The sequence below is a fragment of the Lynx canadensis genome, chromosome B3 (genome assembly GCF_007474595.2).
Source record: "Lynx canadensis isolate LIC74 chromosome B3, mLynCan4.pri.v2, whole genome shotgun sequence".
Lineage (NCBI taxonomy): Eukaryota > Metazoa > Chordata > Mammalia > Carnivora > Felidae > Lynx > Lynx canadensis.
The window spans coordinates 80,606,611-80,627,706 of record NC_044308.2 but is presented as its reverse complement, the minus strand read 5'-3'; the positions used below and the strand labels follow the sequence as shown (position 1 = coordinate 80,627,706).

Sequence of the window (21,096 nt, the reverse complement as noted above, 5' to 3'; positions counted from 1 at the left end):
TTGTTCACTATTTCTTATCAATCTTCAAACCTTGTAATTTTCTCAGAATGTTTGCTTTTTATTAGAAAATATATTAGTTGAGTAATATTTTGATTAATAATTGTATTAGTGAGAATATAATCAGTACTATTCAAGTTTACATGTTTATTTTAAACAGTTTTTAGATATCATGTAAATTTAGAGGTTGGGGGAGTATGGATTTGAGTTTCTTCTTAGGCTTCATAAGTAATTTTTTCCTTCTTTTCCTATAATAGTGGTCCTGTTCTATCACTAGCTATTAGTTCTAATGGAGAACAGTGTTTTAGTGGTGGTATAGATGCAACCATCCAGTGGTGGAATATGCCTAGCCCTAACGTGGATCCATATGATACATATGGTAAGTAAAAGACTTAAAACATTTTTTAAGTGAATGGAGCTGACAAAATATTATTATAAGGTTGTTTAAACATGTATCGGTCTCCTCTTTTAGCTTTCACTTAATTTGCTTTGTTAAAGAGAAAAATTAAGAAATATTGTGCCACGGAATATTTAAGCCTGTGAATTGGTACTTTATTGTGTCCGAAAATAAAAAACTATGTTATTTAAAATGTCAATTTTAGTACTAGCTAACAAAAAGGAAGAGAATAAAATTTAATAAAAAGAATAATATATTAAACTATTTTAATCTATTAAAAAATAGTTTATGTAGTTCAAAACTATTGGCAGAAGACAATAGAAACTAATAGGCACAGTCGTGTAAATCAGGACAATTTTTTAGAGGACAAAAAATTTCTTAATTAAAAAAAAACCTTTTACTCATAAATGTCACTTTAGAATATGTCCCACAGAAATACCTGTATATGTATTCAAATATATTTATAAGGGCAGTGTTTGCAATTACAAAAAAAATAAAATTAAATGAATATTTATTAGTTTGAGAATGGCTAAATAAACAATGGTCTACTTAATGTTTGGTTCATTCAAAAAGAATTCAAGAGCTCCTTCGTCTTTTTATTTAACATACACTTGGTGCCTTAATTTGCCAAGTAGAGTGTTAAGTACTACATCAAGAAATAATAATTAGTCCAATGGAAAAGACAGACATTAAATAAATAAATAAGGGGGTGGAGTCTGTGGTTAAAAATTACGGTAAGTGGTATGAAGATACAGTACTATGAAAGAGTGACAGAATCTTGAGATGTAGTCCAAAATAGTGACATTTAAGCCAAGGAGAATAGCTTAGGGGTGGGAGAAGTGGAGAAAAGAATACTAATGTGAAGTTCTGATGTAGTGCTCTAGTAGAGTAGGTGAGAGATGATGTTTCCAAGATCATAGTGGCGATAAAGCAGTTGGTGAAAAATGAATTTATGATATATTGGGGCGGTAAGGTAGAATAAGCAGAATCTACTGAAAAATTGGATTGAGTAGAGAAATTGATGGATAAGTGATTCTTGATTTTGTTACTTTTTAAAACAGCTTTATTGACATTCACATATGATAAAATTCACCCTTGTTAAGTATACAGTTCAGTGGTTTTTACTATATTCACAGGGTTATGCGGCCATTACCACTATCTAATTCAGAACATTTTTACCACCACTCTGTATTTTTTGACATGAGCAATTGAGTATATAATGGTAACATATTGAAATGGGGGCGGAACAGTTGTAAGAAGATTAAAGATGGTGAGTTCGGTTTTTAGGCATGTTAAGAAATGGCATATCAAGTAATTAATATCAAGATATGAGAATGGATTGTATAATACAGGGAGAGCATGTTGTGTAGGGCATGAAGAGAAGGCAAAGTCCTGAGCAACTCTGACATTGGGAGAGTGACTAGAGCAAGAGAACCAACAAAGGAAACTGAGGAAGGAAGAGGTGCAGGACAATGGGATCTTGGAAGCATACCAAAAGAAAAAGCCATTTTGAGAAGAAGGAAGCATTCTGCACTTTGAAATGTTGCTGAGAAGTATAATAATAAGAGGATAGAAAGGTTCCTTTTTATAAGTGTCAAATAGGTCACCCAGGTTTTAGCTGGCTGGAGGTTGGATACTGGGATTAAGACCAGAAGGTAAAGGGACCTCTGCACACTCTGAATGAAAAGCAGTGTGATGAGAATAACAAAGAAATCTTCAAAGACAGAAAAATTTTTTAAACTTGCTAGAAGAGAATTCATCATTGGTGATTTTAGCAAGGATTGTTTTGGTGTAGTGATGGTATCAGAAACCAGATTAGACTGATTGAGAGAGTGAATGAGAGATAAAAAGCATAATTATTTAATATGCCTTTCTGTTGGTCTCTTGGAATGGTGATGTAAGGTTAAGGTTTTTCTTTAAGTCAGGAGATTCTGGAGCATATTTGTTTGCTGTGGTAATGATCCCAAGGAGAAGGAGAATTATTGTATAGTAGGGAAACTGTCATCATGAAAGCAACTTAGTGAGTTGAATGGAATCCAGAATATACGTGATAGAATTAGCCTTTGATAAGAAGGAGAACAATTCCTGGGGTGCCTGGGTGGCTCAATCCAACTTCAGTTTAGGTCATAATCTCACAATTCCTGAGTGCGCTGACAGCAGAGAGCCCACTTTGGATCCTCTGTCACCCTCTCTCTCTTCCCCCTCCCTTCTCTCTTTCTCTTTCCAAAATAAACAAACATTTTTTTAAAAAAAGGAAAATTCCTTACTTCCTATATGGAAACAAGGAGAAGATGGCTTTAGACACTAGTAGATTGGGTGGTGGAAAGATGGGGGAGGGGTTCTTCAGTGTTCTATTTTCTCAGTGAAGTAGATAATCATTCATGAGGAAGGGGGGTTGGGAACTATGAGAATTCTGGACATAATAAGAAATAGCTGTGGAGGGGTTCCTGAGTGGCTCAGTCAGTTAAGCGCCTGACTTTTGGGTTTGGCTCAGGTCATGATCTCATGGTTCATGGGTTTGAGCCCCTCATCCAGGTCTATGCTGACAGTGCGCAGCCTGCTTAGGATGTCTGCAGATAGGAAATGTCTCCCCTGTTTGCACTCTCGCTCGCTCTCTCTCTCTCTCAAAATAAACGTTAAAAAAAAATTTTTTTAAATAGCCGTGGAAAGTGGAAGTTTACTAGAGATACAGGATTGTAGGACAGATTGTGTACAGTGTTATTTTCAGCTACCATGTCCATCATATGATGATAAAATGTAGTATGTCCATACCGTGGATATTACTCAGCATTAAAAAGAAAGTACTGACATGCTACAGCATGAATGAACCTTGGGAACATTATGCTAAGTGTAAGAAGCCAGTCACAAAAGGCTGTTTGTATGAAATGTCCATAATAAACAAACTTCTAGAAACAAAGTAGATTAGTGGTTACATAGGGCTGTGGAAAAGCAGGGAGAATTGGGATGGGGAAGGCGTGGCTAATGAGTGATGAAAGTGTCCTAAAATTGAGGTGCTGATGATTGAATAACTCTGTGAAGATACCAAAAACCACTGAATTGTACACTTTAAATTGGTGAATTATATGGTATGGGAATTATATCTCATTAAAGCTATTTGTTAAAAAGTGTATGTTCTTCATAAGCTAGAGTATATTATGCTAAGCGAAATAAGTCAGAAAGATAAATACCATATGATTTCACCATGTGGAATTTAAGAAACAAAACAGATGAACATGGGGGGGGGGGGAAGAAAGGAAAGCAAATCTGAAAATAGACTCTTAACTGTAGAGAACAAATAGGGTTGATGGAGGGCAGGTAGGCATTAAGGAGGGCCCTTGTTCTGCTCCTGAAACTAATATTACACTGTATATTAACTAAGTAGAATTTAAATAAAAACTTAAAATTAAATAAAATTAAACTCAAGACAAAATAAAAGCATAGAAAATTGCAAAAATACAGGAGAGTATTGTGGGGGAGATAAAAATAACCCATAATTCCACACCTTAGTGATGACCATTGTGTACATTTTGGTTATCTTCTTAGGGCCATTATATGTAGTCTTTTATACATAATTATATGGTAAGTTATCTTTATCCAAAACATTTCTTTCCAACTGTTTTAAGCTAATTTTTGTTTGTTTGTTGTTTCTTCCCAGAGCCAAATGTTCTAGCTGGCACTTTAGTTGCACATACAGATGCTGTCTGGGGTCTTGCTTATAGTGGCATAAAAAATCAATTACTGTCTTGTTCAGCAGATGGCACTATTAGGTTATGGAATCCACAAGAAAAATTGCCATGTATTTGCACTTACAATGGAGACAAGGGTGAGTATATTTTGCCCTATAAAAAAGTTACCTTTTTAATAATTTGGAAGATACAAACAACAAAGCAATTGATTTACTATTTCTTTGCTACTCCAAGAGATGTATTGAAAGAATTTTATAAAGCTTGTGATACTCTTTTTACTCCTAGTCATTTCTTATAAACAAGAAAGGTGCTTTACAAGTACATCCTATAGCTTGGTGCCTTTTGACCTTTTCAGGACATATCCTATTTAAAAAATAAAACTGTTTGTAATAGTGCAGTAGACAAATGAGGCCGCTTATAGGAACAACTTGAAACCCTCCACCGATTCCAGGTGGCTGCCCACAAAGACTAAAGGGATCCCAGTCTTAAGCATAGCTGATACCATGTTATGAGCACATTGGTTGAGAAGTCTAATAATCATTGAAATAGTAACCTTAAGTGGGAAGTACAAACTGAGTTAGTTACTTGTACAGTTTCAAATATTTTCCTGTCAATAAAGCTTCAGGCAATTTGCTTTGCGATAACATTTATTTATGTACATATGTTTATGTTCTAGCATTACTCATATTTGAGTCACTTTAAAGTTATTTTTAAAAATCAGACCTTTAAAACTATGTTGTATTTTAGATGAATTATATATGCTTAATTTTGTTAAGTCTCTTCAGTACATTAGTGATTCTACTAATTTTTCAGTTACCCAAGCTTTTGAGGTAAAAATTGATTTAGATATTTGTTTCTTACTTCATCTGGGTAATTAATTGCTTGACTCTGGATTTCACCTAATTGTGCATTAATCTGGCCCATTGACTTCAATAAAGAGAGAAATTGCTGCTCTGGACATGGCAGGAGAGTAACGCATTGGCAGATTCCAGACTCTAAGCTTTATGTTCACAGATCCAAAAATTCAATCTGTATGAGCTACATGATGAGGCTTATAGGTCTCAAACAGGTGTATTCTCCCACAACAGTGATGTGAGAATGCTAATTTATCATTTTACGGTAAAAAATAATGTTGGCAAGTCGGCCAGCAGACTCACCTTGGATTTTTTTTCTTTCTTAGCAGAAAATGCATAAGAGAATTAACTTCTGCACATATCTCCTCTTAACTTTTGAGCCCTCTGTTTTTCTTATGATGTTAAACAGAATATTATAACAACTTAAAATAATTAAGGGAAAATTACCTGTTGTATCTCACTATCCTAATATAATCACTCTCGTTTTCATTATTAACATTATTTCAAAAATACTTGAGAAAAGCAGGGATTTCTAAATTGTTTTTACTTTGTGTCTCTTTGGGGATCCTTTTCAGAGCATGGAATCCCTACATCAGTTGACTTTATAGGCTGTGATCCAGCTCATATGGTGACCTCTTTCAACACTGGTAGTACAGTAATTTATGATTTAGAAACATCACAATCATTGGTGATGCTTTCCTCACAGATAGATTCTGGTAAGTTTCCATAAGTTTCTTTGAAACCTTACAGGATTATTAAATAATAACAATAATCTTAATTTTCACATTTTGACTGTTTGAATTTATGATGAAAAAATAGTTTTAATGTGTTGTAGTTGTACTCATTTACATTGTTTTCTGCTGTTTTCTCAAATTATGCTTAAAAGCTTAGAGAGTATAGGGGACAGAGTAGAGCAACACAAATGCAAAAGGGGAGTTTGTTTTATTTTATTTTAGTTTAGTTTATTTAAGTTTATTTATTTATTTTGAGGGAGAGAGCACAAGTGGAGGAACAGAGAGAGGGGGATACAGAGAGAATCCCAAGCAGGCTCCTCACCATCATCATAGAGCCCGATGTGGGGCTCGAGCTCATGAACTGTGAGATCGTGACCTGAGTCAAAATCAAGAGTTAGATGCTTAATCGACTGAGCCACCCAGGTGCCCCGAGGGAAATAATTTTTAAAAAAAATTTTTTTTAATTTTTTTTTTTTTAACATTTATTTATTTTTGAGACAGAGACAGAGCATGAACGGGGGAGGGGCAGAGAAAGAGGGAGACACAGAATCGGAAGCAGGCTCCAGGCTCTGAGCCATCAGCCCAGAGCCTGATGCAGGGCTCGAACTCACGGACCGTGAGATCGTGACCTGAGCTTAACCGACTGAGCCACCCAGGCGCCCCTAAAATTTTTAATGGAAATACATATAAAAGTAGAGAATATAAGCCTGAGGAATTCATTATCCAGCTCCAGTAATTACATCTGAATGTTTAGAAAGTGGTATGTGTTTTTCAGTTTATTTAAATAGGGATCCAGATAAGGCCTATGCATTGTAATTGGTTGATAAGTCTCAGGTTTCTTCCTATCTGTAGGTTCTCTGTCCATCTCTTTTATTTCCTTTGGGTTTTTTAATTGAAGAAATTGGATAGTTTGTCCTATAGAGTCTCCACAGTGTGAATTTTGCTGTTTGCATCCTGTTTGCTTATCATTTAAGGTGCTTTCTCTTTTCATTTCATTTCTGTAAATAGTTTATAGATCTAGAAGCTTATTCAAACTCAGGTTTAATGTTTTTATTTGTCTTCATTTTAAAGTTTTTAAAGGTTCTTGGCAAGACTATTTCATAGTAATGTGTGAACTTTTATTGGAAGTAAATATTGTCTGGTTGTTTATATTTTTCTTACGTTTTCAATCTTGATTATTGCATAGGTCCATAATTCTCTTGAAAAATGATTTTCTAATACTTTCATTTCTTTTCCACTTATTAGCTAGAATCTGTCTATAAAAGGGAACACCCCTTATCAGTAATTTGGTTACCCTGGAGTTAGTGATTATAAGTGAAGGGGAAGGTCAGTTGTTGATCCCCCCCCACCTTTATCAGTTTTCAAAATAATGAAGTGGTTTCCTAGCATCACCTAAAGGTGACCATTGAGGGGTGCCTGGGTGGCTCAGTTGGTTTAGCATCCAACTCTTGATTTCGGTCCAGGTCATGATCTCGTGGTTCGTAAATTTGAGCCCACATACGGCTCTGTGCTGACAGTGCAGAATCTGCTTGGGATTCTCTCTGCCTCTCCTCTGCTTGTGCTCTCTCTATCCCTCAAAATAAATAAACTTTAAAAAAAAAAAAGGTGTCCATTGAATCTCTTGGGGTGGTGTTTGTTTTTATTACCATCGTAATCTCTGATCTCAGATATAAATTATCTGATGTGTTTTAATCTACTGCAAGTTATCTTTATCACTCCTCAGATTATTTCATCTTTGGCCAGTGGGAGCTTATTCACTTTGGCTCTTGAGTCATTTTGACCTGACTCTGCTAGTCATTGATAGCTTTCTCACTTTCTGATGTAGCAAGATGTTTAGGTCCATCTTGTTCATTTTGTGCCTCAGACTGAAATTACCCATTTCTCTAAGGAGTCATAGTTTCTTTTATTGGAAAATGGCATTTAGAGACCACAATATAGGTGCAAGGCTATTGGATTGGTTCTCATGGCTTTTGTAGCTCTTGAGTTGCTCATTGTTTTAGGCTTTTTCAGTGAACAGAGCTAAAAATGCACTTTTAATAAAGAAAAACACTGATAAACTTCATACTAATGCTTCCTATTCAAATACTTCCTGTTCAAATTTAGATTTATCTCATTGTGGGGCATCTGGGTGGCTCAGTTGGTTGAGCGGCCGACTTCGGCTCAGGTCATGATCTCAGAGTTCCTGAGTTCGAGCCCCACTTCAGGCTCCCTGCTGTCAGCCCAGAGCCCAATTCAGATCCTCTGTCCTCCTCTCTCTGCCCCTACCCCACTCACACACACTCTTAAAAATGAATTAATATTTCATTAAAAAAAAGATTATTAGATTTATGTCATTGCTTTTTACCTCATTTTATTTATTTATTTACTTATTTATTTTTAAAGTTTGTTTTGAGAAAGAATACAAGTGAGAGAGGGGCAGAGGGAGAGGAAGGGAGAGAATCCCAAGCACTAATAGCACAGAGCCCAACGCTGCTCTCAGTCTCATGAACCATGACATCATGATCTGAGCTGAAATCAAGACTTGGACACCTAACCAACTAAGCCACCCAGGTGCCCCTTACCTCATTTTATTCATGCTAAACTCTTGGTTCTCAGCAAAATCATTGTAATCTCTTGTTTGACTTATTCCACAGTACAAATACAGTCATCTCAAGAATAATAAAACCAGTACTACCACCAATAGTAGTTTTGTATTCATGGTATATTCCACTAGGGACAGACAAGCTAATTACTGTGCTTTAAAGTTACTTGAAATGGTTCTTTTTTTGTGTGTTCATACCCCAATTGGATATACAGTTACATTCTTTTTTTTTTTTTTTTAATTTTTTTAATGTTTACTTATTTATGAGGGAGAGAGAGAGAGTGCGAGCAGGGGAGGGGGAAAGAGAGGGAGGTACAGAATCTGAAGCAGGCTCCAGGCTCCAAGCTGTCAGCACAGAGCCCAATACAGGGCTTGAACCCACGAACCGTGAGATCATGATCTAAGCCAAAGTTGGACACTTAACTGACTGAGCCACCCAGGTGCCCCTACAGTTACATTCTTTTAAGTTAACTTGTGTTTTTTGTGAGTGCTTTAAAAAATAATCACTTTATTATTATTTAAACCATTTAAATGGTTTCATGGTCAAATCTCCACATTATGCTCAGAGAAGTCTTTTCATCTCTATTCCCTTTCTCCCTCTTAGGTAATGTATCTTAAGTTCAGTTAAGAGTTCTTATATATATGTGGAATGACTGATTTAGTTTAAATCTAATAATGTTGATATTTTCCCATTAGTTTTTATTTTAACATTTATTTATTATGAGAGAGAATCCCAAGTAGGCTCCATGCTGTCAGCACAGAGCTCAACATGGGGCTTGATCTCACAAACCGTAAGATCATGACCTGAGTCAAAATCACAAGTCCAATGTTTAACCTAACTGAACCACCCACACGCGCCTCTGAATTTTGATCCTTCTCTAATTTAGTAAAAACTTTAAGAGTTTGGTTACAAAGAAAGGTATCCCTAAGAACATTGATTCCTGTTCTTGTGGTGTTTTTTGTTTTGTTTTGTTTTTTTGTTTTTGGTGAATGTGGGTACGATGGGCATTGTTCCTTGCAAACATCTAATTATTACTTACACATTTTTTCATTAAATGTTTATAATTCATTTATGGGCTGTTTATTTAAAGTAATAATTACTGTGAGTCTTTTAAGATTCTAAATCATTTAGGGGTGCCTGAGTAGCTCAGTCGGTTGAGCATCCAACTCTTGATTTCAGCTCAGGTCATGATCTCATGGTTCATGGGATCAAGCCCTGCATCAGGCTCCCTGCTGACAGCGTGGTGCTTGCTTGGGATTTCCTGTGTTTGTCCCCCACTTGCTCTCTCTCTTTCAAACAAATAAAAGATTCTAAATCATCTGTACTGACAATCTGCATTAAAGTACTTCTAACTTTTCCTAAACTCAAAGTTAGTACTATTCATATTATAGGACATGATAGCTTAAACATGTATTTTTAAAGAAACTTTATCTCTCTACGGCTCTGGTTTTCTCAGGTTTTTATTTTATACAAATGCTTTAATTTCTAAATGATTCTTATTTTTTGGTAAGAATAAAAAAACCATCATCCAGTTTTTAATTGAAGGTTTGAATTTTACTGCATTATCTTCCTTTATTTTTCAGGTTTACAATCCAATAATCACATTAACAGAGTAGTAAGTCATCCCACACTTCCTGTTACAATAACTGCTCATGAAGATAGACACATCAAATTTTTTGATAATAAAACGGGTAAGTAGATTGTCTTTTTTTCTTTTTAGTCTTATTAATAATACTGTAAATTTGACATGATCAAAAATGCTATTTTGGTGGGGGTGCCTGGGTGGCTCAGTTCATCAAGTGTCTGATTCTTGATCTCAGCTCAGGTCTTGATCTCAGAGTGGTGAGATCAAGCCCCACATTGGGCTCTGCACTGAGCACAAAGGCTAGTTTTTTTTTGTTGTTTGTTTTTTTGTTTTTGTTGTTTTTTTTTAAAGGCTGTTCTTTTATGTAAGACATATGGACTTTTTGCCTTCAAGATTGCTAAGTTAAACCATTTTAACTAAGATTTTTGTTTTATTTACATGTCAAGTTCTGTTCTTAAGCATATATAATACCTTGCCTATCTGTTAACGATTTTTTCATGTCATGTTAAATATAAACTCATCCATTTGAATTTTTTTCTACATATTCTGTTGGGCATTAGTATAGCAGAAGAGGTCTCTTTCTGGTGTTGGACATTTCAAATATGCTGTTAGAATTATTTCTCAGCTGAAATGATAAAATAGTGGGCCCTCCATTTCTTATAAGGAAACTTACCAATTATATAGAAGTCAAAATAAATTTTAATTTGGCCATAGACCTGTTTCATCTGTCATTAGAATACCACATAAGTTACTGTTTGTGCTCAGCTAGAGAAGCTTCTTTGAGAAGTTAAAATGGGTATTGAAGGATTTCCAAGTAAAAAACTTCAATGTTAATTGCAACCCTACTGCAGGGCAATAGATTAAGCAAGACAGCAAATCAGAACTACACATTCTCTTTGAAGTTTATAGAGAACATAGTTATAATTATTAATCTTTAGAGTCTAACAACAAATCCCTGTGTTAAAATAACACTCTAATGGACAGGTTCCTTTTAACTCAGTGGAACAAGTTGAGAAGAGAATGGATATTCACAATCTATATTGCACAGGAAAGAAGATTCATATTCATATGAAAGTTCTCAGTTTAACACCTTCTCAAATCATTTCTTTGAACATTTTTATGAAGCCTCAAGATCTACCTCTGCTGCAAGCACAGAGATAATTTCCTTTACTGTATTTATAAGAAGATTAAAAAAAATTTTTTAATGTTTATTTTTGAGAAAGGGAGACAGAACATGAGTAGAGGAGGGGCAGAGAGAGAGAGATACACAGGATTTGAAGCAGGCTCCAGGCTCTGAGCTATCAGCACAGAGCCTGACATGGGGCTCAATCCCACAAACTGTGAGATTATGACCTGAGCCGAAGTCAGTCACCTAACACACTGAGCCACCCAGGTGCTCCTATAAAGAGATTTTTTTTTTTTTCAACGTTTATTTATTTTTGGGACAGAGAGAGACAGAGCATGAACGGGGGAGGGGCAGAGAGAGAGGGAGACACAGAATCGGAAACAGGCTCCAGGCTCTGAGCCATCAGCCCAGAGCCCGACGCGGGGCTCGAACTCACGGACCGCGAGATCGTGACCTGGCTGAAGTCGGACGCTTAACCGACTGCGCCACCCAGGCGCCCCAAGATTTTTTTTTTTAATTACCTATTGAGGATTTATATTTGTAAGGGGAGGTTCAGGAATTTTAGTAGTGTATTAACAGCAAAATGTGATTCTCTAGAGATATTTTATTGGCAGAAATCAAGAACATAGTAATAAAATTTTATTTAATAACAAGGAGCCTATAGTTTTTCAGATCATTTACAAATTCTTCCAATTTATTCTTTCTGTTAACTAGTCTGGTTACCTTATCTGTAATGTAAAGACAAAGCGATAGGCTCTAAACAATGAAAAAATTATTTTTAAATCCTGTCTCACTTAGGGACACCTGGGTGGCTCAGTCGGTTAAGCGTCTGACTTTCAGCTCATGTCATGATCTCATGGTCCATGAGTTCCAGCCCTGTGTCGGGCTCCGTGCTGACAGCTCAGAGCCTGGAGCCTGCTTCAGATTCTGTGCCCCCCGCCATGCCCCCTCTCTCTGCCCCTCCCCCATTCACACTCTGTCTTGCTCTCTCTCAAAAATAAATAAATGTGAAAAAAAATTTTAAATCCTGTCTCACTTCACACACAGGTAAACACTATACATAACAACATTGAGTTAAACTGTAAATTGTGTTCAGATATACTGTTTCCAAAGAAACTTTTCCCTGAAAAATGTTAATTCATTTAAATGTGACAAACTAAGGGCACCTGGGTGGTTCAGTCGATTAAGCATCCGACTTCAGCTCAGGTCATCATCTTGCGGTTTGTGGCTTCAAGCCCCACATTGGGCTCTCTGCTGTCAGCATGGAGCCTGCTTCAGATCCTCTGTTCTCTTCTCTCTCTTCCCCTTCCCTGTTTATGCTCTCTCTCTCTCAAAAATAAATAAAACATTAAAAAAACTTTATAAAAAATAAATGTGGGGCGCCTGAGTGGCTCAGTCAGTTAAGCGTCCAACTTCAGCTCAGGTCATGATCTCACAGTCTGTGAGTTCGAGCCCCACGTCAGGCTCTGTGCTGACAGCTCAGAGCCTGGAGCCTGCTTCAGATTCTGTGTCTCCCTCGGTCTCTGCCCCTCCCCTGCTCATGCTCTCTCTCTGTCTTAAAAATAAATAAAAACATTAAAAAAATAAAAAAAAGTAAATGTGACAAACTAGAATATTTCCATAACTGGTCTGATGTTGCCAGTTAGTTAAGTTTCTAATAGAATATTATTCTGGCAAATGACTAATATATTTAATTGATTTTTTAATCTCAAACATTATAGAAATTGATACTATGAATGGATTCAATAAGTTCTTAGATTTTAACAGCAAAAATATATTTAGCATTTTGTATTCCATGCACACTAGCTATATGTTGTGTAAGGTGTGGTTTCTGTTCTCTGGGAGCTTATCATTGTTTGGGGAAATAGGATGTATGTGTGTGCTTGCACACATGCACGCGCATGTGTGCACTTGTACATGCAGTAAAATGAGCCATGCTAGATAAAGGAGTTTTCGTAGTAAGGGTTTGGTCTTTGCCTTAAAGAAATGGTAAGGTTTTGTTGTTGTTGTTTTAAGGAAAGAAGGTAGTAAGAAATTCCAGATAAGGGCATATTTTGAGCAGAGTCAGCATGGTGGTAGAAACTTGGGCTAGAACAGAAGTTTCTTATAGGTAACGCCAAAAAGGTAAGTTTGGAGAAGAGAAACCCAATCAATGGAGGAGAACTTTTCAGAGCCAGGCTAAGAATGATGGATTTTTGTTTATACTATACACTGTGAAAACCACTTAAAATATTTGAGTAGGGGTTTATAAAATTGGTTTAGAAAGATTATTTAAATTGCATTATCTGGTAGATCTTTGACTTTAAATAATTTCAGTTTCTACTATTCTAGAGAAATATTAAGGGCTCGTGATTTTTAAAATTTGGTAGAGATATAAATTTGTGTTGCATATACTGTTCCTGAGAGATTTAGTTAGTGATAGTCTAGGAGAAGGTGTATAAGTGAGTAATATGGAGGAGTTGGAAACAGAAGATACTGAATTTGTTGTGGACTCATTCATTCACAATTTATTGAGTGTCTGCCATATCCTTGGCATAGTTTTCATTGCTTGGTGAACAAAACAAAATGTCTGGTCCTCTTAGAATTTATACCCTAGTGTTATATTGCTTGCTGCAAGTGAGACATTGTTCTATTAGATTTACATATATTAACATGTTTGTTCCTCTTATAACTAACTGTAAAGTAGATATATTATTATTGTCTCCATTTTAGGTTTGAAATAAAAGTCTTAAAAGAAGTTATATAATTAGTTCATTGTTACACAGCAGAGAGAAATTAAAGGGTTGGGATTCACACTCATTCAGTTTGCTTCCGCAATCCACGTTTTTTTAATACCTATTTTTGTCCCCATTTCTTAGCGGCCCATGATATTGATTGTCCAAGTCCAAGGGCTTAAGGTGCCAGGAAGGGGAGAACAGGTGACTGCATGTATCCTCTATTTGCCTCTGTTACAGAAGGAAAGAATTAATTTTGGTCAGCGAAGAGAGGTAGTAGCAGAGGCATGAGGCAAAAGTAAAATTGGTTAAATGTGAGAAGCTTTAAGTATATGTTGAGAAAGGAGGAATCCTAATTCTTGGGAGGTGTCAGAAGTTTTGTGACTTCTGTGGTTACCAGTGGAAGCCCAGCATTCAAATTGGTTTTGCATTCCACGTATTTGGGGAGAGGAAGGGTTGACTCTAAACTGACTCAGGTTTTCATAGTGAGGGTTAATTTAGTGCACAGGAGATAAACTGGGAAGATTATAGTACCCTTAAAGAAATGGGTATTTCTGCTGTTTGGATGAAAGAATTCTTTGTATTTAATACATGTTAAATTTAAGAGATACAGGATCATTCTCAGGAAAGAAGTTAGCACTAGATCTGTGAGTTAAGAGTGACCATCATAGATTTGACTTTTTCAGAGAAGCTAATCTTGCTTAACCCCTAATTATTTGAGAGTATTGTCCTGGAAGCCAACAATTTCATACTTGGTTTTTTTATAGGCATATTGTGAGGAATGGATTCTAGAACTGATAGATGAATTGTGTTGGGCTAAGCAATTAAAGATAGTATGTTGAATGATTTTTCTGTAGTAGAGAAGAATCCCTAAAATTATTCTGTTAGTATTAGTGAAAAACCAACAGATGTCATTTGAAATGATGAGAGACTTAATTTTGTACTTAACTGATGACATGCTTAGTATTGCCAGAAAGTGATAGGACTTTTTATGTTTTTCAGCGTAACTTTTTGCACGTTTGATTATGTTGTGGTTTTATATTCAGGCCAGTAGCTGTAGCAAATAACAAAAGTAGATATATTTCATATTCCAGTGTGGAATGTCATCAGAGGACCAGAAACATGGCAAATGATTGTAACTAGAATTCTAGAGAAGGCCTCTCATTAGGAGCAGCTCAAGCATTTGAATAGTAAAGACTCATTGCTGAGTGAAAGGGGAGGAAATTTTTTTAAGTATCTGTATTTGCTATTTTATTCTCTTCTTGGATAAATGAATTTATGATGTTGCTTTCTGTCTATCCAAAAGCATATACTGCCAGTGCGGAGGCTAATTCCCCTGCCCCCAAAGTATTTATGCAACACAACTTTGTACTCGTAACTTTTTTTTTTAATTTTAACTTGCCATTGAATCCTGTTTTCTTCCAAATCTTCATTGAAGATACTCATTAAATCCCGTTTTCCAGAACAGTGCTTTTGTTACTATCTGGGGAAATCCAGAATAATTTCTCTGATATACTCCCACCTCTCTCCCCTTTCTTGTTTCTAATGTACAAAATGATTAATATTTCAAAGGATAAATGAATTTGATAACAGTAGAATCTTTAGTTAGGAATATATCCCATAGTGATTTATTTATCAGGAACCCCATAAATGAAATACTCTTTACATTTCTTAATGAGAAAGATTCTTCCTGTTTTTAGTTTAATTCCAGTTTACATGATCTTCAACCTTGGATGCAACCATACAGTCATTATGTTTTTCACTGTCTACCAGATACTGTCAGATTGTCACACAGATGCCTTTTTTAGGAGTAACTGGGAAAGCTCTGCCTTGGAATTAAAATTCTTTCAAAAAATTATTACAGGCATACCTCACAGATATTGTGGGTTCACACAACTGCATTAAAGCCCATTTTGCAGTAAAGTGAGTCAAATGAATTTTTTCATTTCCCAGTGCATATAAAAGTCATGTTTATACCTTACTGTTATCTCTTAAGTGTGCAATAGTATTATATCTAAAAAACCAATGTACCTGCCTTAATGAAAGAAAACTTTATTGCAAAAAAATTGCTAACCATTGCTGAGCTTTCACTAGGTTGTAAGCACCAATCATAGATGACCGTAACAGATATATTAATAATGAAAACGTTTGCATGCAGTATTGCAAGAATTCCCAAACTGACACAGAGACACAAAGTGAACAGTGTTATTGAAAATGGCGCCAGTAGATTTGTTCAATACAGGGTTGCCACAGATCTTCATTTTGTAAAATCACTGCAGTATCTGTGAAGCATAGTAAAACTAGGTATGCCTGTATACTGGGTGAACCTTGAAAACCTTTAAATGACAGAAGGCACACACAAAAAGCCACATGTTACGTGTATGATTTCATTTGTATGAAGCATCGAGAATAGGCTAAATCATAGAAAAGGTAGATTAGTGGTAACCAGGGACTTGGGGGAAGGGGAGAAATAGGGAGTGACTACTTAATGGGTACGGGTTTCCTTTTGCAGTGATGAAAATGTTCTGAACTGGATAATGGTGATGGTTGCATATCATTGCGAATGCTCTAAAAGCCACTGAATGGTACCTTCCCAAATGGTTAAAATGGTAAATTTTATGTTATGTGTATTTTACCACAATAAAAATATATTGCTATAGTGATTGTCTATTTTATGTTGATGCTGTGTTATGGTTTCTGATCTCTCAAGTTGGTAACTATTTGTGAAAACTTTATCTTCTGTGTTATGTTTTATTTAGGTAAAATGATCCATTCTATGGTAGCTCATTTGGATGCTGTTACAAGTCTAGCAGTAGATCCTAATGGAATCTATTTGATGTCTGGAAGTAAGTCTGAACTTACTATACTGCCACAAGCTTTATAAAAGAATCATTACCTAGTAACATACTTCATTTATTCTTTTATTACAGGCCATGACTGTTCTATTAGATTATGGAATTTGGACAGCAAGACATGTGTACAAGAAATAACAGCACATAGGAAGAAATTAGATGAATCAATTTATGATGTTGCTTTCCATCCATCAAAAGCATATATTGCCAGTGCAGGGGCTGATGCCCTTGCCAAAGTATTTGTGTGAATCGGCAAAAATCACATCGTCAACAACAGATTTGCTTGGACAGAAAGAGGGTCTGCATCACTGCCATCAACAAGGTTACTGATATGACACTACATGTGATCTGCCTGGAGAAGGCTATTCGAGGCAGGCATAAATTGGTGGAAATCACATCTTAATGTCAGGCTCATTAATTTAATTGTAATTACTGTATTTCGTGGGACAAATAAAAAGGACTCCATTATTTGTGGCCTGTACTGGATATGAACTGAGCGTATGTCTGTTTTTTAGGTATCTTTAAGCCAATGTGGAGTCTGATCTTAAAAAGACTTTTATTTTGGACTCTGTGTGCTGCCTTAGGGTTAGGAATGTGGTGCTCTTGTTGGGGGAAAGTGAGCTCCAAGAGTAGCTTTTTTTCATCTCTTAGTGATTTTCTGTTTATCAGTTGAATGCCACAGATTCCCTTTTAAACTTATTTTGCTTTAAAAAAAAAAAAAAAAGAAAATTTAACTTAAAATATTTTAGCATTAGTTGCACAAAATGTTTGGATAAAATTCTAGTTTTTATAAGTCTTTTTATATATTTAGCCTGTCACAACAGTGCTCAAGATTGTATTGAAGTTTTTCTGCATTATACAACCCTAAAACACAGAGATCTCACTGACCCGCTGCCGTGTAACCACACTTTTTCCTTCTTTTGCCTAATACAGCTCAGCTAAGTCCTTCCATAAAGATGCTAAATCACCTTCATCATCACATAATTGTCTTCATATAAACCAAGGACTATTAAGTGTATTAAAAATGAAACAGTGGGGTTTAGTACTCCAGATGAACTCTTTAAAAAAAAAATGAACTAATCTTGGCATCCTATCACTATGTGATATTTTGTACATCTTACTGTATTTACAAGTTTATTTATCAAGGATTATCCATCTTGCTAATAGCCTATTATTTATTTCACTTTTTGTTGGTCTTTATATCCTTTTATTAATGTGCTAAAGGAACCTGTATATCTATTTTGGAACTCTTTGAATAGTCTAAAATAGACTAAAAATGGAATATTTTATAGTTTAAGTTACAAACCAAGGTGATTTCCCCCAGATGCATATCTTGGTTTACCATGATTCCAAACAAAACTATCTTGTTTAAAAATATTTGGGGTAAAATTGTATTTGCATTACAAATAGGATACAAAAATAGTTGAATCAGGATACAGAAATCTGTGTTTGGACTAGTTATCCCATTTTATTTTTTCAGATGTGCTTAATTTTATGGTGTAACTAAAGATTTTGTTTGTGTAATGCATGATTAAGACAATAAAGTATTTTTTCTAGTCTTCCAAAAACTTTTCTGATCAGTTTGCGAGTTTTGATGAGTTTTGTAAGGTTTTTGTTTTACAAACTATGAATCAGCAAATTTTTAAGATTGTACCACATAGCAAACGTACAGCTGTTGAAAAATAATGTATATAAAATGCATATAATAAATATTAAATTGTGTACCTGTATGTTACTGTTGGCTACATTATTTTGTGTTGAATAATAAAGTGCAATACTTTACTCTCCATCATTAAACTAGGAAATGGAGATGATTTCTCAGTGAGTCCTTCATTTTTATGCTATTCTTTTAAACATGGTATTGCTTGAGACTCTAATAAGATTAGAACACTTAACAGTATTAATAACTTTCTAAGTACTTCACCCCATTTGGGAATTTAAAAAAGTCTTCTACTGGTATAAGTTACATAGTTCACAACAGCGAAAGGAAAAGCAGAGATACAGTTTTCAATCATTTCCTTAGACATTCTATGCCTTTATTGAATCTGGATTTCAGTTAATAGTATTGTCATTCCTGTCTAGCCTGTTTCCACAAAAAAGTTCAGAAAATAACTGTATTACATTACTCATTAATTAAAAGTTGTCCCTATGAATAATATTAAGTGTTAGTGTCTCAAAACTTCTTTCCTCAACAAGGTAATATCTTTTTTCTTGGAAGGAAATTGCAAATGCAGTTAGGTAACATTAAAGGGCACTTGGATGGCTCAGCTGGTTAAGTGTCCAACTCTTGACTTCAGCTCAGGTCATGATCTCATACTTGGTGAGTTCAAACCCCTCATCAGGGCCTGCATTGACAGCACAGAGCCTGCTTGGGATTCTGTCTCCCTCTCTTTCTGCCTCTTCCCCACTTGCTGTCTCGCTCTCAAAATAAAAAATTAAAAATTTTTTTTTCTTAAGTTCTATCCAAAAATTAGGGTGGCAAAATTCTATTTGGATGCCTACTTGGTAAAAGAAATTACATTGTGTTTATATTGTGAACTTTTGTCTTCTGCCATAATCCAAGTGTGCATTTTAGTCATTACTGCTGAAACACTAAAAATTTTCAGAAATACTCCTAAAGTTTTTTTTGTTTTGTTTTTGATTTTCTGAAGATTCAACTTAACCAATTAAGGGGCATTTTTTCTTGTTTTTGGAAATTATAATTTTTCCAAAGCTAATATGGTTTCCGGCAGCAATTCCAAACCAGTGCATTACTGTTTAACTGAAATGTGATTATCATCGTTGCAGTGCATAAACATTCACCTCTGGGTATGTATTGAAACGGAAATGAATAAAAATTAAAACATATGTTTACTTTTCTCTACTTTGATCGTGTTTTTCTCTACAATATTAAACATTTGGAAGAGACTAAAGGATGCAAAAAGAAAGTCTTATTTTGTGTGTTTCCATTTGTGACTTCTGGGAAATTATTCATTTGACTATTAAATGGTGCTTTATAAAGCTTAATATTTTTATATACAAACTTCAGTATGTTGACTTTCTCAATATTTAATCATATTCTGCCTTTTTCATATTTTATTTTTGTGTACTTTTCTCACATTTCAAAGTAAGTTATCCACTAAAGACCAGCATCTCACTTAACACCTTTATTAAATGTTATAAATAGCATATTTGAAAAATAGGCATGCCTGCTAAAGTGTGCTTTACACTTTACTGCTTTTACAAAATAATTGATAGTAACTTAATAAAGGGGTCATTTCTGCTCTTAATGCTCTTTAAGTCAGAATGTTAGTTTCCCTGGTTACCTCAGATGACTCAGAACTTTGTCCTTTATAAAAATAAAAGCATTTTAAAGGGGTACTGAGGGGGTGCCTGGGTGGTTCCGTTAAACATCCGACTTTTGATCTCAGCTCAAGTCTTGATCTCAGGGTCGTGAGTTCAAGTCCTGCATTGGGCTCTGCACTGGGCAGGAAGCCATAACTTTAAAAAAAAAAAAAAAAAAAGACGATTGGAGGCTGGGTTTTCATTTGAGTTTAATTCTTCAAGGAGTGATACTCTCAGCCAAGAATTTGTGGTGTAAAAGTTTAAACCTATTTTATTTTATTTTTTTATTTTTGAGAGCGAGAGAGGCAGCATGAGTGGGGGAGGAGCAAAGAGACAGGGAGACACAGAATCTGAAGCAGGCTCCAGGCTTTGAGCAGTCAGCACAGCCTGATGTGGAGCTTGAACTCACAGACCGCGGGTCATGACCTGAGCCAAAGTTGGCCGCTTAACTGACTGAGCCACCCAGGTGCCCCTGTTTAATTAAATGAAAATTCTTGTTACGTGGATATATGTGGCATTTTATAGGAAAGGGTCAGTTTATTATCTTCCCATACTTTGTCAAGTTTTTATGTAAAATTGTCCAAGGCAATGTCAGTTCTGCCTTTCTCATACATGCTGCTTGCATTGCTTTTACACACCTATAAAATCCCTGGACTCCAGAGATTTACTGGAGTATAAGTATTAATTGTAGACCATTTAACACCTATTTCAGGTCAACTTGTAAGTTGTTTCAGATAGGATCAGTGTGTGTGGGGAGAGCGCTAGGATGTACAGGTGGCTGAGGGGGAGGACAGGTTCTGCCTGTAGACAAGCGAGATGGGATGACAACACCTGTATCTGAAGGGAGAGCTCTATATTAAGGGCATTGTGATCCTTTTTCTTAGGAATTTAACTTTACAAGCATGTTTAAGTAAAAATGTTAATTACAAAACATTTTTGTTGAACTAAGTAAGAGCATCTCCTGCTGTTTAACTTGGTAGTGGCTGTGTATAATGCCTAAACAGTAGCCATTCAATAAACAATTGAATGAATAAATATAAAAATCTTAAGAAAAAATTCAGGTTGGTCTTTCTACATAAAGTACTGAATGTAGGATTTTTTACCATGTCCCAGGGAGCGAGGACTTGGAATAATAAAAGTAAAGCAGCTTAGAATAATAGTCACTAACAGTTTTATTGCTTGGTCAAACTACAATAATTTTTCCTGCAGTTCCATTTTCAATAAGTGATTTTCCTTAAAGCCAAA

At 35.4% G+C, this 21,096-nt stretch overlaps 1 protein-coding gene across 1 annotated transcript in view; it reads left to right on the top strand.

The window, feature by feature from the left end:
- STRN3 (striatin 3) overlaps positions 1–18,341 on the top strand; it is a 104,827-nt gene extending 86,486 nt beyond the window's left edge. The window contains 6 exon segments of the mRNA XM_030318894.1: positions 255–376; positions 4,050–4,217; positions 5,510–5,650; positions 9,834–9,941; positions 16,435–16,521; positions 16,606–18,341. Coding sequence (XP_030174754.1) covers positions 255–376; positions 4,050–4,217; positions 5,510–5,650; positions 9,834–9,941; positions 16,435–16,521; positions 16,606–16,775 — 796 coding nt within the window. The 3' untranslated portion in view covers positions 16,776–18,341.
- Positions 18,342–21,096: the final 2,755 nt, after the last annotated feature.